Genomic DNA, 19,470 nt, shown 5'->3' with positions numbered 1-19,470 from the left:
GGGGGGGGGGGGGGGGGGGGGCGGGGGGGGTGCATCCTTCCCGGCGTCGAGCCCCGCCGCCTCCTCCCCCGCCGCACACGCTTGCAGGCAGCCGACCCCTCACGTCCTTTTCCTCCAGGACGGCGCCCGCCTTTCCTTCTGCGCGGCCGCCGCCCGCTGCTTCTCCGCCTCTTCCGCCTTCCTCTTTTCCTCCTTGGCCTCCTTGTACCTCCACTTGGGGAGCTGCAGGTGGGCGCTGTCCTTGGTGCTGCCCTTGGCGGCCGCCCGCTCCGGGTGGAAGGTGGGCGCGGGCGCCTTGCTGATGCGCACCCTGGGGATGACCACGCCGGGCCGCACGCTGGTCCTCCTCAGCAGCTGCAGGGGCAGGAGGCTGGCCCTCCGCGGGGCGCCTGGCAGCTGCGGAGACGGGAGGCTGGCTCTCGGGGCCCCCTCTCTGGAGACCCCCGCGGCCTGGAGGGTCCGGGACTGCCGCTCGGCGCCCTCTACCTGATCGCTCTCCGGGGCGTGCGTGTCCGGGTTCCCCCGGGCCTCCAGGATTTCCTGCACCGCCAGCCGCCTCTTCCCCACACAGGGCGGGTTCTCGGGGCACACAGTCTGGCAGACGATGGCCACGGCGGGGCTGTAGAGGCTCGTGGTCATCCTGACCATATGATCCAGGACGCCCCCATCCTCCAGGCCCTGGCGTGAGCGGGGCGTCAGCGCGGACCGCACAAACTCGGCGAGCCTCTGCAAGCAGTTTTTGGAGCCCGTGGGCTTCAGAACGGCCTCCGGGGGGAGCGGCAGCTCTGGCTTGTACTTTTCCCCAAACTGCTCGGGGCTGGGTCGCTCCAGCAGCCTCTGGATGAGGCGGACGGCCTCCAACCGTCCCGTGTAAGCAGCCCACTCCTGGGAGGACATCCCACGGCGGGGGTCCCGGGCATGGACATCCGCCCCTGAAAAAAACCAAACGCAAACAGTAATGGGAGAATGCCTCCAGAACTTTTCCCGTCCAATGGCAGAAAATGAAAGACAGTGAAATGGATCAAAGGCAAAATTTCCACAACCTACTAACAGACTCCCTGGAACTGTGCCACCCGGATGAGCCTGCATCTGACCATGAACTACTTACTGTGTGTACGACTGTAACACAACCCAGCTTTAAGTGCTCCTAATTTAATCGCTTGCCTTTCCTAAATAAAACCACCTGAACTCAGCACCTAAGTCATGGAATTTTTTAATTTTTTAAAAATGTTTATTTACGGGTCGCCTGGGTGGCTCAGTCGGTTGAGCGTCCGACTTCAGCTCAGGTCACGATCTCGCGGTCTGTGAGTTCGAGCCCCGCATCGGGCTCTGGGCTGATGGCTCAGAGCCTGGAGCCTGCTTCGATTCTGTGTCTCCCTCTCTCTCTGCCCCTCCCCCATTCATGCTCTGTCTCTCTCTGTCTCAAAAATAAATAAACGTAAAAAAAAAAAAATTTAAAAAAAAAGTTTATTTATTTTTGAGAGAGAAGGACAAAGTGCAAGTGGGGGAGGGGCAAAGAGAGAGGGAAACACAGAATCGGAAGCAGGCTCCAGGCTCTGAGCTGTCAGCACAGAGCCCAACGTGGGGCTTGAACCCGTGAACCACGAGATCATGACCTGAGCCGAAGTCGGATGCTTAACCGACAGACGCCCCTAAATCATGGGATTTTTAAAGAAATAAGATTTCATGGCTTTCCAGCAACGAAAAGATGACTAGACAGACGTGTGAACACTTCAATGATGTCACCAGAATGTTCTAGAACGCTAAAAGGAATAATCACTTGTGAGAGTCCCATTGTGCAGGAAACGTGTGGCCCTTCACTTCTTGTACTGAGTTGGTCAGTCCTGGGTCTATCATCTTTACCAGACCGTGGGCTTCTCCAGGACAGAGCCCCCATCTTACTCATGTTGGTTTCCTCGACACATATCATCCTGGCTGGTGGGAGGCATGCATTTCATAAAGGTTTGCTACAAAATGGATGGAGGTCACAGCGGCCAAGGGACCTACCTGAGGCATCGAAGTTGCCAACAGAAGGTCTCATCGGTGTGTATTTCCTGCCCACCCGTCAGGGAGGGTTACTTCCCCTATGACACTTAGTGCTCTGTGTCAACGTGGCCAGACTATGGCACCCCAGGGATTTAAACAAACACTAATCTAGGTGCCCTGTGAAACTGTTTTGTAGATGCCATTAGCATCCACAATCAGTTGTCTGAGTGAAGGAGATTACCCTCAATAACGTGGGTGGGCATCATCCAATCGGTTGAAGGCCTCAAGAACAAAAGCTAAAGACTTCTGGGGAAAAAGGAATTTAGCCTCTAGACTGCAGCATTAACATCTGCCGAAGTTTCCAGCCTGATGACCTGGCAGACCTGGGGCTTGCTAACCCCCAAGGTCATGAGCTAATTCTTTAAAATAAATCTCTTAACGTGTATCTCCCAGTGGTTCTGTGTTTCTGGAGAACCCTGACTCCTATATCCTCAGTCTCCCTTAGACTAGTCACTTCCTTAATAAATCTCCCCCGTCCCACCCACCGCCCCCTCCTAATATTGCAAATTTAAACTTCAGCTCAACTTGATGAGATGTTCATAAATTTCAGCGCAGTCGTATAAGAGAAATTAAGAAGGAATTGCTGTTCAATTAATCTTGGTCCAATCTCAGCCCCATACACAGTTAAAAATCATTCAGGATTTCAGGTCCCATTAGTCATACTTTGACTGGCAAAGCAGTGTGGAGAACTAGGGCAATTATCTAGTCTGTGAGCTCTCCAGGGACCGGGGCCGGCAGAGGCTTCTGCATTTATGTCTCACGCGGACCCAGGTGTTTGACATGTGGTGGCGGCTCAGTACGTGCTGAACGGAGGCGAGGAGGGGCTCAGCAGCCTCCCCGGCCTGGCGCCCCTCCAGCGGCCCCCTGGCACAGGCAGGCCCGCTCACCTGGGCTTGCCTCATAATGTGCTTAATGCTGTGGCTCGTTAAAGAATAGACGTACTCGGAGAGTGATAATTATTTGGAACTGGAAATCGGGATGGAACTCATTAGCCAGAGTACAATTTATAAACTGACAAAAATGAAAAGGGGGCAGTAAAAACGTCATCGCGAAAAATAGATGACACACTAAGCCTTAATTAATTGCGCGTCACTTAAAAAGGAACAAACTGCAAAATTAAAATCTTAATGAACGTGGCCTGAGAGAGACATTTTTCAAAAGCTAATAGAAAACTAAAGGAGCAGCTGTCCAAAGGGTAGTTCAGTGCTTCCTGCTGTTTTCGTGCCTTTCCCAAATGATCTCGGAAGGGGCGCTCAGTCACTTCAGTGTCTGACTCTTGATTTTGGCTCAGGTGGTGATCTCACGGTTCCTGGGTTCGAGCCCTGCACTGGGTTTTGGCGCTGACGTCACAGAGCCTATTTGGGATTCTCTCTTTCCCTCCCTCTCTGACCCCCTCCTATCTCTCTCTGAATAAATAAACAGAAAAAAAAAACAACAACAACCCTTCAAAATGATCTTGGAAACCACACACTTTTAAAGAACAAAGGCCACTCTGATGATAATGTAGCCTGAGGACTTGAGCCATGCTACACGTCTGGGATTCATGTCGTGAAGAAGGGCAACATTAATGGCCTAGACAGAGCGATGAAACCGTGGGAGGCCAGCACCGATGGTCACCACTCTCGAAGTGAACGTTTCAGAGAACAGAGGATTCTGAAAGGCCGGTGTGTGCATCTTCTCCCCGGGTCCTACTGGCACCCTCACTCCCCACCCCTGCTGTCTCACCCGGTGCTCCAGCCACGCAGCCAGAAGTTGGGCTCCTACCCACGTGTCCGTTTGCTGCCATGTTGAGTGCTGTCAGTTGTCTGCACAAAGTCCTTGATTTCACTCAAGGCAGCAACATACTTAGTTCGGGGCAATGCACCATGACTGGCGTAGACCAGGGTTTTGCCATGTCAGTACTACTGACATTTTGGGCCAGATCATTTTGTTGTGGGGGCCGTCCTGTGCATCGTTAAGACTTTTGGGGCGCCTGGGTGGCGCAGTTGGTTAAGTGTCCGACTTCAGCCAGGTCACGATCTCGCGGTCCGTGAGTTCGAGCCCCGCGTCGGGCTCTGGGCTGATGGCTCAGAGCCTGGAGCCTGTTTCTGATTCCGTGTCTCCCTCTCTCTCTGCCCCTCCCCCATTCATGCTCTGTCTCTCTCTGTCCCAAAAATAAATAAACGTTGGGAACAAAAAAAAAAAAAAAAAAGAGAAGACTTTTAACAGCAACCCTGGTCTCTACCCAGTGGGGGCGAGTAGCATTCCACAGTTGTGACAACCAAAAATTTCCCCAGATATTAGCACGTGTTCCCTGGGGGGGCAACACCCACCCCCAGTTGAGGATACTGGTCTAACCCAGTAACTTCAATCCTGTTCCCCTTTTCCTTAGCCTCTCTTACAAGGGTCAGTGAGCCCCAAAGAGAAGGCTCTTGCACCCTGATAAAAGTGATGACTGTGGGTAGTGCCGCTTTCTGTCTAAAACACAGTTCTGAAGCCTAGAGTTCTGGTGCAATGTGAAGTAACCAGCCAACATGTGGGGGGAGGGGGTCGCTGAATGGGGGAAGGAGGGTGCTGGGGGGAGAAAGAGGTGCTGTGGGGGGAAGGGGGTACTGGGTGAGGGAGGATAGGAAGTGCTTGGGGGAGGGGGGTGCTGGTTGTGGGGGGGAGGTGTTGGGGGAGGGGGGATGCTGGCTGGGGGGAGGGGAGGTGCTGGGTGGGGGATAGGAGGTGCTGTGTGAAAGGGGGTGCTGGGGGAGGGGATGGGAGGTGCTGGGGAGGGGGTGCTGGATGGAGGAAGGGGTGCTGCTGTGTGGGAAGGGAGGGGGTACTTGGTGGGGAGGGTGGGAGGTGCCGGGAGAATGGGGGTGCTGGGTGAGTCAGGGGTGCTGGGTGAACAGAAAAGGGAACCCAGTTCTGGGATGTCCTCATGGAGCCCAGGGCCAGCTCTGCACGGCTGCTGCCTGCCTTGAGACTTCTGGTGGGGGGGGGGGGGGGAACAGAGGCTCGTTTGCTTTCAGCCCCCATCAAGTCAGGATGTCTGTTCCTGGAAGCGGAAAGCATCCCAAACAGGTGCCAAAGGAAAAGAAGCTACCTTCCGTCATTCATTCTCAGATACCGTCCCCCCAGCAGTCATGGCCAGACTAGAAGGCACACAGAGCCTGGGCACATCACTTCCTTTCCAAATTCTCTGCCAGCCCCCCAACATTACCTACCCTTCTAAGCCCGTCTCTGGTCCCCTCCCAGCAAGAGGCCTTTCTCCTGACACAGGAGCCTGTGGACCGGCTCCTGCAGCTTTTCCTCCCATGTGCCACCCCGGCTTGTATCTTGGGGATCAATCACTACGATCAGTCAGGACACAGGGTCTCAGGAAAGAGCCCTGATCTGGTGGGTGGGGGATGGGGCACCTCCTTCTAGCCTGCCCCACCCCAAAGGCATTTCTGAGATACCTTGTACTTGGTCCTTCAGGGCGTCTCAGCAGGGCTGAGTCCCAGTTGCCCACAGGGTCTCCCCTTTTCTATCCTTCACCCGGCTCCCTCACCTTCCAGAGAAACTGGTTGTCCCCACGTCCCGTCTCAAGGTTTCCTTTTGCGTCAAGCTAAGCGCCCAAGCTAAGACACTGTCTGTGGTGACATGGAATGCCGGATTTTTAGCCCTTTCTCTACAAATTAATCTGAAATCATCCAACTTGGCAAGTTCTCAGCTCACAAGAGATTCCTGTTATCCTTATAAACAATAAAGAAACCTCTGCTGTGATGTTGTATCACTTGGCTTTGCAGAGGCACACACAGTCGGGGCTCGCCTAGGACACGAATGACCACAGGACCAACGAGGAGAGTGGCCCTCGTTAAGCAAGCCTCCTACACCTTCCCGGATGTCTGCGTCATTGCTGGGGATCACAGACACGTGAAGGGGTTTGCCTGTTTCCGCTTCCCGAAGGCCGAATGCCACAGAAATCACACCACTCTTCAGGTAAAAAAGCCTAAGCACGTCTAGAGTTTGCCAACCTCCACTGAGTTCTGCTTCTCTTCAGAGAAAGTCGCATCCTCATTATGGCTTCTCAGGGCCACTTATTTAAAGAGACCTGTCACTTCGGGGCATTAATATTCCACTGAATTAACGAGAATCCACAGCCCCACTTGGGATTCTTATCAGCAGAGCTGACGCTAGTCCTGGGGAAGCCGAAAACCAAAGAGCCAATAAATCAGCTTCCCAGACCCCGGTTACATCTTTAATAAAATCCAAAGTTTTGATAATTCCCACGTCATTTCGTTCTGCCTGACGAGGTAAGATAAGAGCTGACGTGTGTCTGTATGTTATGAACTACTGGGAAATCTAAACAGTGCCGGCAGGGCATCCAATTCGATGATCCATCATTTCTCAAAGGAGATGCTTCCTACTGAATATAATGAAATTGCAACTGGGAAATTCAACTCAGGTGCAGGAGAAAGCCTGCACTTGGAACAAGAGGGATGATATATGCATTTCTACCCATTACCGCATAACAGTGCGCGTGTCTTTTGCTTTTGAAATGATCACATGATGACCACTGATTATCTCTCAAGGGACTTTCCACAGCTACACTAAACACGCTCTGTGTTCAAGTGTCAATCCCAAGAAACATTCATGCGTTAGTATCTTTAAAGGCTTTCTTAATATTGACATATTAAACGGAAAGAAGACTTAAAACTACCCGTGCAAATTTTTAGGCATCCCAACAAGTATCCTTATTGCTCTCCATCCAACCCAGGAAAGACATTCGATCACACATTTTTTTTCTTTCTTTAAAAAAATCTTTTTTGATGTTTATTTATTTATTTATTTATTTTTTTTTTTTAATTTTTTTTTTCAACGTTTATTTATTTTTGGGACAGAGAGAGACAGAGCATGAACGGGGGAGGGGCAGAGAGAGAGGGAGACACAGCATCGGAAACAGGCTCCAGGCTCCGAGCCATCAGCCCAGAGCCCGACGCGGGGCTCGAACTCCCGGACCGCGAGATCGTGACCTGGCCGAAGTCGGACGCTCAACCGACTGCGCCACCCAGGCGCCCCTGATGTTTATTTATTTTTGAGGGAGACAGAGACAGAATGCGAGTGGGTTGGGGCAGAGAGACAGGGAAGCACAGAATCAGAAGCAGGCTCCAGGCTCTGAGCCGTCAGCACAGAGCCCGACGCGGGGCTCGAACTCACGAGCCGTGAGATCGTGACCTGAGCCGAAGTCGGACACTCAACCTACTGAGCCACCCAGGCGCCCTTTTTTCTCTCTCTTTTTTTTTTTTAAAGTTTATTTATTTTGAGAGAGAGGTGCAGAAAGAGAGGGAGAGAGAGACAGAATCCCAAGCAGGCTCCTCACTGTCCGTGCAGAGCCCAATGCGGGGCTGAAACCCACAAAGAGTGAGATCGGGACCTGAGCTGAAACCAAGAGTCAAACGCTCAACTGACTGAGCCACCCAGGTGCTCCTCACTTTTTCTTCTTTTAAAACACACGCGCACATCTACTGTAAAAGGAAAGTGTAACACGTTTTCCTGGGGAAAAGAAGTGTGAGCCACCTCAGAGGTAATAGTAGAAAATTAAGATCTTCGAGAAGTGAAACACCAAAACCTTAGAGGGCAGTTCAGAAACCCCTCCGAAGAGCTGTCAGATTTTTATTTTAAGAAGGACTACAGAACAAGCTGGAAGGAGGAATGCATATAAGAAGGAAAAGATTCTCTTCTTTTTTTCTGTCCTTTCCCCTTTAAATTACTGACATCACTGTTTCTCAACAAGAGGCCGTTTTACACGCCCAGGGGACTTTTAGCAATGTCTGGAGACATTTTTGGTTGACTGGGAGGGCGCTAGCATCACCTGGTGGGGAGAGGCCAGGGCAAGTGCTGAATATCCTACAGTTCCGGGGATGCCCCCCACCCCCCACCACCACAAAGAATTATCCAGCACCAAATGACAGCAGTAAAAAGATTCAGAAGCTGCGAGCTATGTGCCCACGACCCTCGGCAGGAATGTTTAAGTATTTCACCACAGGGATATTTTTCAAGGGGGAAAAATATACCACTGCTTGTCATTCATGTGACAAACAATTACTGAGCACATGAATTCACAAGTAACAATAATAATAACAACCGCCATTGACCAGAGGCTTCCTCCACGCTGGACATACACCCAAGGGCTTTCCACATGGGAGTTCATTCAGTCCCCATTACGACTTCCTACAGTCGTTCACCTCCCGTCCCAGCAGAGGCCCAGGGCGTTAGGTGACTGGCCCAGGTGTAGAGACGATAAACGAAGGGACTGGAATCAAGAACCAGGGGTCTTGGCTTCCAAGTCAGTTCTGCTGACCATTCTGCTCGGACAAGGAACAGTTCAGGGTGGGTGGACCACAGGTCTGCACCCGTGAGAACCGTGCTGGACTCCAATGCACAGGGCCCAGGAGGAGGGCACAGGCAAGGGGGAGGAAACCTAACGCCATGAAACCTAATGCCAAATTCATTATCCATGACCGAGGCCCTGGACGCGCTGCCCTGAAGCAGGCCCATCCCTCAAGAGGCCCCAGAGGCATTTCTGCAATCCTGTAAATGCTTAGCGAACGCCTGAAACTTCCATCAGACCCAGAAAAAAAGCCGAATGACAGCCAACACCTGGGCATTTTCCGGAGTGATGGCAAGGCAATTGACCTAAGAACAAAAGGGCCTGTAATTCAAATTAATTCATCAGGAAAAATGAAGTGATGTGATTAACACCATAAATGCTTGGGTAGAAAAGGAAATTACTAAAAACCTACACTCAATTATAACTAAGCTCCAGAAGCAGTAAAAGCAGACGAAGCCTCCCCCAAATACAAGAGCATCACAAACACCGGTTAATTAGGAGGAAGCGTCTCTTTGCTGCTATAGGACAGGCAAGGCCTAAATTCCTCTGAAACTGCTATATCTCGCCTTTCAAAAACGAAACTGTCAGAGTCAAAAGCACAATCAATGGGACTAATTCTAATTATGATCTTTTTTATTTCCATGAAAGTTTTCCTCTTCGAAGCCTGCCATCACTTACAGGATTTATTTTTCCTCCAGTTTCTCCTAAACCCTCAGGGTAAAGCAGGAGAAAAAAAAAAAAAAATCTAAAGAAGCCGCGACTTGTATAACCCCAATCCAATCACAAGGAAAATGACAGGCCGAGGACACCATACAGGCCAGTTTGGAGCCAGGCAGGTCATGAGCAGGGAGATAAGACTGAGAAACTGTCACCGACCACAGGACACTGGGGACACGTGGCAGTTACATGTGGGAGCCTGGATGGGATCCTGGAACAGAAGGGGGGCAGCAATGGGAGAACGGGTGGAATCTGAATAAAGTCCGGGGTTTAGCTAAAAGTCATGAACCAACGTTGGCCCCCCAGTAAGACGTTAATGTGCAGGAAACAAGTGAGGACCAGGTGGGACTCTGTACTATCTTTGTCACTCTCCATTCATCTAAATTATTCCAATAAAAAACTTAACTTGAAAAAAAAAAAAGTCAGTCCATTAAGCGTCTGACTCTTGATTTCAGCTCAGGTCATGATCTCATGGTTCGGCAGTTCGAGCCCCGCATCGGGCTCTGCGCTGACCATACAGAGCCTGCTGGGGATTCTCTTTCCTTCTGGCTCTGCCCCTCCCCACCCTCTCTCAAAATAAATAAAATAAACAAAGACGAACAAATATGGGCAGGAAGGAGCTAAGGGTGAAGGACAGCTCATCAGGGAGCAGGGAGGGGTTTGCTATGGGGTGACAAGTGCTGTGACCTCCCGCCCCACCCTGAGGGCTTTGCTTTCCTTTTTGTTTGTTTCAACTCAGAGGATAACTCAGAGGCTGCACACCTCAAAGAAACCATTCTTCGCTACATCTGCTAGGCTTAGTCTCTATGGAACTGATTCCTCTCGATACATATTCTTTTTTTATATAAGCTTATTTATTTTGAGAGAGAGAGAGAGAGAGAGAGAGAGAGAGAAACACAAGCAGGGGAGGGCCAGAGAAAGAGGGAGAGACAGTGAATCTGTCAGCACAGAGCCTGACGTGGGGCTTAAACTCACGAACCCATGAGATCATTACCTGAGCGGAAAGGAAGAGTCGGACACTTAACCGACTGAGCCACCCAGGTGCCCCGTCAATACACATTCTTTCAAGGGCCAAAATCAGCACTTCCGGAGACCCCTGGGACCGCACAGGGCAGGTAGAGACATACCTGCCAACATCAGGGCTCGGATGCATTCCGTCCGGCCCTGCATGGCGGCTTTCATCAGGGCCGTGAACCCAAACACGTTCCTCCTTTCAAGGTCAAGGCCGGGAAAATAGTTCAACAAGTAGTTGGTGATGGTGGCATGTCCTGCAAAGAGAATTACACACGTTTACTGACCACCTTCCACAAGGAGTGTGCACCCCAGTGAAGCATTCTTCCTGGAGAGAGAACGTCCCATGGTCGACCTCCCGGGCCAGCCCGCTTGCGGGGGGTGGGGGCGGGGGTTGCCTCTTAGACACAAGAAATAATTCTCATGAAGTCCGGTAAAGAGGAAGACACAGGGAGCCACCCTGGTTCACTCTGGTTCTCTTTGGCCCGCACCCTTGAGGGCTCAGCTGTCCGTCAAACTGGTAAGGAGGGAGCGTGGGAGCCAGTGAGCTGTGGGGGTGGGGGTGGAAACTGAGCTGAACTAGCCTCCAGCGACACTGGCTGGGGGGGGGGGGGGAAGGTTCCGGATGCTGTCAGCTCCCAGCAGGAGATGCCAAGGCAAACAGATGCAGAACGAAAAAGGAACCTCAGAGCCATTTCTCAGCGCTCCCAAAGAGAAGGTCACCATCACACCAATAGGATACGCCCGTTCATGCTGTCACTGTCCATTATCACGCAGCCGTGTCTGTCTATCTGTCCGTCTGCCTGTCTCTCACACACACACACGAACAGGCAGACAGGGAACTGGGAAAGATTGCTACCCAGACCCAGCCATAACCTAAGCTGGTAAGAACATTCATTTCAGAATACAGATTTTCCACTCCCACCCCAAAAAAAGAATATAGATTCTCCCCTTTATCACCTTGCACCTCCAAAAAGGACCCGATTTTCTGCTCATTCCCAAAGGGGCTCATCAAAAGCCCACAAGTTCTTGGATCTGGGTGAATAAGGAGAATGCCAGGTAAAAAGCATTATTCCCAGGATTCCCCTGGCTCAACCCCAGAAAGCCAAAATGGAGGGGGGAGCTCCTCAAATACAGCTACCAGGGCCACATTAAGAGATTCTCGGGTCAAATAAACATGCTGCCCGATGCCCGCCGCTATACTGAAGTCCTAGTGTGAAATGACACCCTGCGTCCCTCCACTTCATTCACCCAGGGCAGGGTCCCAACCTTGGGGCTAGTGACATTTGGGGCCAGATTATTCTTGTTGTAGGACTGCCCTGGGCATTGTAGGATGGTTAGCAGCATCCCTGGTCTCCACCCTTAGATGCCGGGGGCATCCACATCTCTCCTCCTGCCCAGGTATGACAACCAAGACTGGAAGAGTCTGCACCCGAATTTTTGTTGACAGCGGGCAGCCATGAGGCCTCACCTCCTCTGCCACATCCCAGATCTCATGCAGCGACTGTCCTAGAGTCAGCCAGGGTTGGAGGGCGGCGGGGGGGATGTGGCCAAATATTGCCAAATATCCCCGGCGTTGGACAAGTCCCCCCTGTTCAGAGCTCTTGCCCTAGGGGCTCAGATTTCACAGTTTGAGGACCAAACGCATGGAGGTGGGAGATGGCTTTCTCTCCACCTCCCCTTCACCTGGGCCCCTGCACCCCCAGACCCTTCCCTGCACCCGCAGACCCTCCCCACACCTGCCATCTGCACCCCGGCCCCTGCTGACTCAGCTAACCTATGCTGGAGATGGCAAGAGCCTGCGCGACACCATCTCCTGGGCCTCTGGCTCTCCGAACCCCCTATTCTTTCCAGCGCACACGTGCTCCTGGGGAACCCCCACTGTCAGTCAGGCTGCAGCCATGGGGCCTTGTGGACACTCCAGTGCTCTCTGAGGTTACGTAGGTATCACCTCCTCCCCCAAGGGAGGCCTCTGCACCATGGAGATGCCAGACCCATGAGGCCACTTCCTCCCCGCCCTGGCTGACTCTAGAACAGTCCCTGCATGAGATCTGGGATGTGGCAGAGGAGGTGAGGCCTCACGGCTGCCCACTCTCGACAAAAATTGGGGTGCGGACTCTTCTAGAAGCATTACTGTCCGCTTACCACGGACCTCAGCCCATCTCCTGAACTCATGGCAAAAACTGAAAGGTGAACCGTGACGCTTTCTGAGAGAGAAACACTGACTAACAGCACGACCTTGCCGGGAACAAGCCAGAAACACACGGGTGCCACACACCAGCCGTGACTCGTGGTTTCCTACCAGCTCGTGCTTCGACTCACTGTGCCCTCCGTTGTCATCAAAGGTGCCGGGGAGGGTAGGATGCCAGCCGCCAGGTGCCCAGAGCAGCTTAATTGCTCTAAACTGTCAGGGACGGGAGGGTCCTTTGATCTCAGTCAGGTTTGTCACCCAGCTGAACGCTCTGCGGCACCTGTCACTTAGATTTAGCCAGGGTCGAAGTGCAACGAACTGCAATTCGTTCCGAGCCATTTCTTCTAAAATGCGTGTCTGTCGTGATTTGCACCAGGATGTCCTTTGCACCAATATATCCTAAACGCTTTGAACAGGCGGAGAGAGGAAAATTTGAAAATCCACACTGCAAACAGCCCATTATATGGAACTGTTCTGCTTGTTATGTTGAGCTCAGGAAAATCAACGTGTGGCTGACGCCGTCTGACATCCGGGCCTGAGCTTCCAATGACCCAGGAAATCCATCCTGCCTCCCTACTGGCTTTCTCAGGATATCAGAATAATCCCTCTTTAACACAGATGGTCTTGTTCAATGAAATCAACAGTGGACAAGATGCTTCTAAGGACATAGAGATATTAACCTGTCTTCTGTAAATAACAAGACAATAGGTCCAAAATGGAATCACTATGCTAAGTCCTCATCACCAAACAGTTTTTTTTTTTTTTTAACGTTTATTTATTTTTTTGGGACAGAGAGAGACAGAGCATGAACGGGGGAGGGGCAGAGAGAGAGGGAGACACAGAATCGGAAACAGGCTCCAGGCTCTGAGCCATCAGCCCAGAGCCCGACGCGGGGCTCGAACTCACGGACCGCGAGATCGTGACCTGGCTGAAGTCGGACGCTTAACCGACTGCGCCACCCAGGCGCCCCACCAAACAGTTTTTAATTACAGTTTGGCTCTCCCAGAAATGGAATCTTAGAGCGAACAGGAGAGGGGCAGAGAGAGAGAGAGGGAGAGAGAGAATTCCAAGCAGGCTGTATGCTGTCAGGGCAGAGTCCAAGGCAGGACGCAATCCCACAAAGCGTGACATCATGACCTGAGCTGGAATCAAGAGTTGGAATAATAGAGATAGACAGACACAGAGGACAAACACACACAGCCTTGCTTACATAACCAGAACATGCACCATACTGAAATCTAGTTTGAGCCCTGTCCAACCTTCTGGGATTACATTTAGTTCCTGAAGTCCTTGGATGAAACCCTTTCAAAGGATGGGCTCTCCATTGAGACCCCCAAAGCAACCCCCATGAGCTTTACCCTGCCTAAGAGAAGGGCACAAGTGACCCAGGGGCTAAGTGAATTCTGGATGAATTAACTTCAGTGGTATGATTAAGCAACAGCATAGACAGAGAACTTAGTGCTTAGAATAGCTGACTGCAAGAACACCCAAGTTCAAGTCCCAGCCTGCCACTGAAAAGGTGGGTGACGTTGGGAAGGTGAGCCAACTTCACCGAGTCTCTGTTTCCACTTCTAGAAAATGGGAGATAATATCGACCTCACCGTTTTTGAAAATTACAGACAGTGTGTGTAAAAAAAAGTGCCTTGTAGAAAAATTCCAGATAATTCATGCAGGTCTACACTCTGAAGGCGGTGGAACGTAACAACCCGCTCCTTACGCGCAGCTCTGCAGAGCGACTTCCTTTCAAGGAGACTATGGTGAGCAGGGATGGGACAGCGGAGACACTTGTTAAACACAACAGCCTCAGCCAGGTGACCAAGGTGAACATCCATGGTGGTAAGTCATGTTGACGGCCGTACTGACAAAGATTCTGTGCTTGACCAAACTTCGGTTGGGCTCCTGAACCCTCTTCCTGGTCCCTCTGTGCATTTCCTTAGAAAACCTAGTTTTAGCAAGAACTCCATTCAGTTTGACCAGCACCACCCTCCATATCTGATCATGGTCCTCACCCTCCATACCGCCCCCCTGCCCCGGGAATGACAGATCACCCTGTCCCGTCTTCAGCAAGAATCCTGTTACCTCAGTTTAGCCAGAACTCCCTTTTCCCCGGATATTCTTCTGAGTGATTTTCCGCCTGCTGTCCCTCACCCTGTTCCTTGGCTATAAATTCCCACTTGCCCATGCTGTACTGGGAGTGGAGCCAAACCCCCTCCACCATCTGCAAAATCCCATGGCAGCGGTCCCTGTACCTGTCTCAATGAAGATAGTCTTTCACTCAATGAAGATAGTCTTCACCTGAATGAAGTCTTTCGCCATCTTTAACAACTGTCACTGCATTTTTTTTTAAAACAGGACCTTTGGTAAGATGTGACGAGAACAGTACTTTCCTCTGTGGTCCTCCCCGTCAAAAGTTACAACCCTAGTCTAACCACGAGGAAACATAAGGCACGACCAAACTGAGGGATACTCTACAAACTACCTGACCCGTACTCCCCACACTATCAAGGTCACAAAAACAAGGAAAGTATGAGAAACCATCACAGACAAGAGAAGCCTCACATGACAACTAAATGCAACGTGGAACCCCACACGGGACCTGGAACAGAAGAAGGGCATCGGAGAAAAGCTGATAAAGTCCGAGTAAAGAATGGACGTGAGTGAATGCTAATAAAGCATCGATACTGTTCATTCACTGTGTCAAACGTATATCACTAATGTAAGATCTAGCCACAGGGAAACCGGGTGTGGGTATAAGAGACTCTCTCTACCACCTCTGGAGCTCTTCCGTGAGTCCAACTGTTGTAAAATCAAAAGTGTGTTTTCAAAAAGGGGGATCTAGCATGGGGCCACTCGACAAGAATACAAGGTCAGGACAATGATTCTGGGTGGGCAGCTGGGTGTGGATCCTCTCCCCGCTGCGCCCAAGCCTTCCTGGGCGGTGGGTGGGCAGTGAGCCCTGGGAGGGCAGGCGGGTGGAGAGGCGTGGCTGACTTTGAGGGCCCCTGACGACCTGACCGGACAGGCTTTGATGACTGGCTGAGCCAGGAGCAGAGACTAAAACGCTGAAGCTGAGTTCTGGTATCACCCTGCCGCCAGGTTTCTGGCTCCAATATGGATGGCCAAGAGCATCATCGCTGAGTGAGTGTATGAGGGTGGAAATCCGTGACAGCCGTGGTGCCCATGGATGGAAAAGGTCGCCTGGATCCCCCACCCAGCCCACCTATGCTGTTTCCCAGCTGACTATCCCCCAAGTCCCATGTGGAAAATTTTTAACTCTCCCACTGCTTTTTTTCTTTCTTTTTTTTTTTTTAACGTGGCACTTCATGAATTCGCATGCCATCTTGCACAGAGGCAAGGCGATCTCTGTATCGCTCCGCTTTGAGCACGTGGCTGCTGAAGCAAGCACAAACTTTCCCACTCTTCAATCACCTACCTCCCAGCCAACCCCACTCTCAGGAGATGACACACCCTCTACCTCACAGAGGGAACAGAAACCACAAGAAGGGAACCCCCCGACTTTCCCTCACCACCCCCACAAACTTCCCCACATCCACAAGCAGTCTCTCGTCCTTCCCTCCTTAAGAAAAAAGAAGGGTGACTCTTCTATTTAAAGATGCCAATCTCTCCTCCCCTTCCAGTGCTTTAAAAACACTCTCTGCCCACTTCTGTGGAATATCTGTGCTACTGATGACCTCCTCTCTCTTCAACCTCTCCCTCCTAGCAAATTCGCTCTGATCAGATTGCACTGATGGCTCAAATTTTTCACTTTGTCCTTTGTCACATGACTTCACAGTTCTTCTGTTACGAAAAACATTGGCTGGGGCGCCTGGGTGGCTCAGTCAGTTGAGTGACTGACTTCGGCTCAGGTCATGATCTCACAGCTCGTGAGTTCAAGCCCCACGTCGGGCTCTGTGCTGACAGTGCGGAGCCTGAAGCCTGCTTCAGAGTCTGTGTCTCCCTCTCTCTCTACCCATTCCCCACTCATGGTCTCTCTCTCTCTCTCTCTCTCTTTGTCTCCCAAAAATGAATAAAACATTTTTAAAAATCCAAGTATGTTAAAATAAATAAATAATAAAATAAAATAAAATAAAATAAAATAAAATAAAATAAAATAAAAGGCATAATGCAAGCAGAAGCTTGAAATGCACTTACTTGGCTAAACTCCTTCTCGCAATTGTGCCTTAGCTATCTTCATAAGAAAAACATGCCCAAGCCAGCCTGATGGTCCCAGGAAGAGGACAGGAAGTCCATGGAGCAGACCTGCCATAGCTGGAGTACACAAGCACACTCTAGAACAGGGTCCAGCTCACTCACACACATGTGAGCAAAAGTAATCTAGATTATCTGATCCCCAGTCCATTCAATGATGCATGAACAACAAATATATCTTAAACTAGAGTTTGGAGTTGCTTGTTACGCAGCAATAGCTAACTGGATGTTCATGTGAACGGGTCTCCCATCTTAAAAAAATTTCATACATACATATGACTGTCTTAGTCCATTCAGGCTGCTGTAACAAACTGCTGCAGAATGGGTGGCTCAAACAACAAATATTTATAGTTCACAGTCCTATTGTCTGGGAGTCCAAGATCAAGATACCAGCAGATTCTGTCTCTGGTAAGAACTGATTCTTGGTTCATAGACAGCTATCTTCTTGTTGTGCCCCCACATGGCAGAATGGGGGAGGGAACTTTCTGGAGTCTCTTTTCTAAAAGCACTAATGCTATTCATGAGGGCTCCACCATCATGACCTCATCATCTCCCAAAAGCCCACCTCATAATACCATCATCTTGGGGGTCAGGATTTAACACAAGTTTGGAAGGAACACAAAACATCCAGTCCATTGCAATGACCAGTAATAATCCTGTGAACCTGTCTGCCCATTCCAGCCCTGACCCTCAGTCATCTGACTTCTAAGCTCAACTTCCTGAGTCATCCACTCTCACTCTTGCTACTTACACTCCCCAAATCCTCCTGAAAGTACTTTCCATCAGTCCCCAGTGACCATGTTGTAGGGGAACCCAATGGCTATCAGTCAGTTTTCCTCTTCCTTGACGTCTTCATAGTTTACCCCTTGTCTTGTTCCACTCTTTCGGAACACTCTTTTTCCATGGATATCCTGATAGTTCACCCTTCTGATTTTCCTCCTATCTCTCCAGCCACTCCTCAATTTACTTTATGAGAGTCTCTGTTCTCTTCTTCCTGAAATGCTGTTGTGCCTCAGATGCAAAACTAAGCCCTCCTCTTATCCACACACTCTTCCTCGGTGACCTATCCGTTCTCCTGGATCCAGATGTCACTCTAGAACTCCCAGACTGCTTATCTCTAGCTCTGTCCCTCTTCGTGACTTTCTTAGCTAAATATCTGTCTAATGGATATTTCATCTTGAGTGTCCCACAAACAAATCAAACCCAAAACAGGTTTCTTCGAAACCTGTTCCTCTCTCTCAGTGATGAACATCACCAATCACCTAGGTGTCCAAGCCAGAAATCTGGGCTTCGTCTTCAGCCCTCCCTCACTTTTTCCCCCATCCAAAGTATCATGCAATTCTGCCAACCCCATCTCTTAAATATCTTGCAAGTCTATTCTTGTCTCCCCATCCCCATAACTACTCCCTGATCTGGACCATCACATCCCCAAGGCTACAGCCCATCTCCTAACTGTCCTCCTTAGTTCCATTTCTGCCTTCTCATCAATTCTCCACATTACCAATATGATAACTCCAAGAAGAAATTCTTCTGATCAAGAAAACTACTACTTAAAACCTTAATGGTCTCTACTACTTCACAACTCTTTAGAAAGCTAGCTCCTTTTGGGGCACCTGGGTGGCTCAGCTGGTTAAGCATCGGACTCCTGAGTTCAGCTCAGGTCATGATCTCAGGGTTCTGTGAGTTCACCTGCACCAGGCTCTGTGCTGACAGTGCGGAGACTGCTTGGGATTCTCTCTCTCTCTCTCCCTCTCTCTCTGCCCCTCCCCTGCTTGCCCTTTCTCTCTCAAAATAAATAAAAACTTTAAAAACAAATAAAATAAGCACCTAGCTCCTTTTAATCTGGCCCTGCTCCTTGAAAGGTAGCAGAAGATGCCACCCCAAATTATGCTACTTTGATATATATTATTTTAAACTGAAGGCAGACACAAGGAAAGCTCCCTGTCCTCTCCCATTTGCTTAAAAGCAGGACACAAATTTCCAAAAGAGTCCCTCCTTCTCTTTGTACCAGGAAGAGAAAAGTTAATTGTTGAGGCAGCTGCAGATCCTATCAGCTTGGAGAGGCCCCAGAGAAATCTACATGACAAACTTTCTAGACTTTAGCTACCATTAGTTTACCTTCCCACAGAGTACCATCCCTGGAAGCCTAAAACTACTTTGTTTTGTCCTGTCATTTTTCCGCATATTTGTTCTTTGCTCAAGATCCCAGAGAAGCTGGAGTTCTAAGTCACCTCTTTGAGTTACTCATTTTTCCCTGGTTATCTCCTGTATGTACATGAAATATACATGTTTATAAACTTGTTTTTCTTCTGTTACCCAGCTACTTGATAAGCCATCTCTTCCAATGGAAGCTCTTTGCTGGTCCTCCAAGCCTGAATTAGGCACATGAACCATCCTTGTATCCCAGACCCACATTTCCATGTGGCTGTGGATTCCCACCACCACTACAACCCTCATGACCGTGCTCATACATCCAAAACTTCCAACTGACAACAAAATAAATATATATCTGGAAAGTGATATGGCTCAAGGATGACTATCTCTCTCTTGGCAAACATTCACTTATCAAAAAGGTTAATCACCAAGCTATAACCCACATAAGAATTATAAGGACAGGGAATTACATCGTGTAAGAATTACATGGACATCACAAGTATTAATTGCTGATTAACTCAACATTTTATTGAATACCAGTTTTGGGCTAAGAATCTTGTTTACTCTTTATTCGAGGGAAGGAAACAGAAAATAAACCCGTGCTCCTCTAAAAATGGGAAAATGTTACAGGGTTTGAGTTGTCCAAAGATTTGACTAGTTTGACTCCAGGTACTTGAAATGTACTTTTCCAAATTTCCAAATCAGGCCAGTAGAGGGAACCGTTGACTTTGGAAATGTCACATCCAACCACAGCTACAAAGCGCAAATAGATGCTCCCCAAGTGGGGTGGGGGGGTGGG

General features: G+C 50.0%; 1 protein-coding gene across 1 annotated transcript in view; it reads right to left on the bottom strand.

Annotated features, from left to right (window-relative positions):
* Nucleotides 1-6: 6 nt before the first annotated feature.
* The window catches only part of ANKRD33B (ankyrin repeat domain 33B), a 31,790-nt gene continuing 12,326 nt past the window's right edge, over nt 7-19,470 (bottom strand). Inside the window, exons 3-4 of the mRNA XM_040492401.1 lie at nt 10,234-10,374; nt 7-932 (exon numbers count right to left, since the gene is read on the bottom strand). Of these exons, the coding sequence (XP_040348335.1) occupies nt 100-932; nt 10,234-10,374 (974 nt within the window). The 3' untranslated portion in view covers nt 7-99. The remainder of the gene's footprint in view (nt 933-10,233; nt 10,375-19,470) is intronic.

This window comes from Herpailurus yagouaroundi, unplaced genomic scaffold (genome assembly GCF_014898765.1).
Source record: "Herpailurus yagouaroundi ecotype Mexico unplaced genomic scaffold, PumYag 29, whole genome shotgun sequence".
Taxonomy (NCBI): Eukaryota; Metazoa; Chordata; class Mammalia; order Carnivora; family Felidae; genus Herpailurus; species Herpailurus yagouaroundi.
This window is presented reverse-complemented; position numbering and strand designations above follow the sequence as displayed.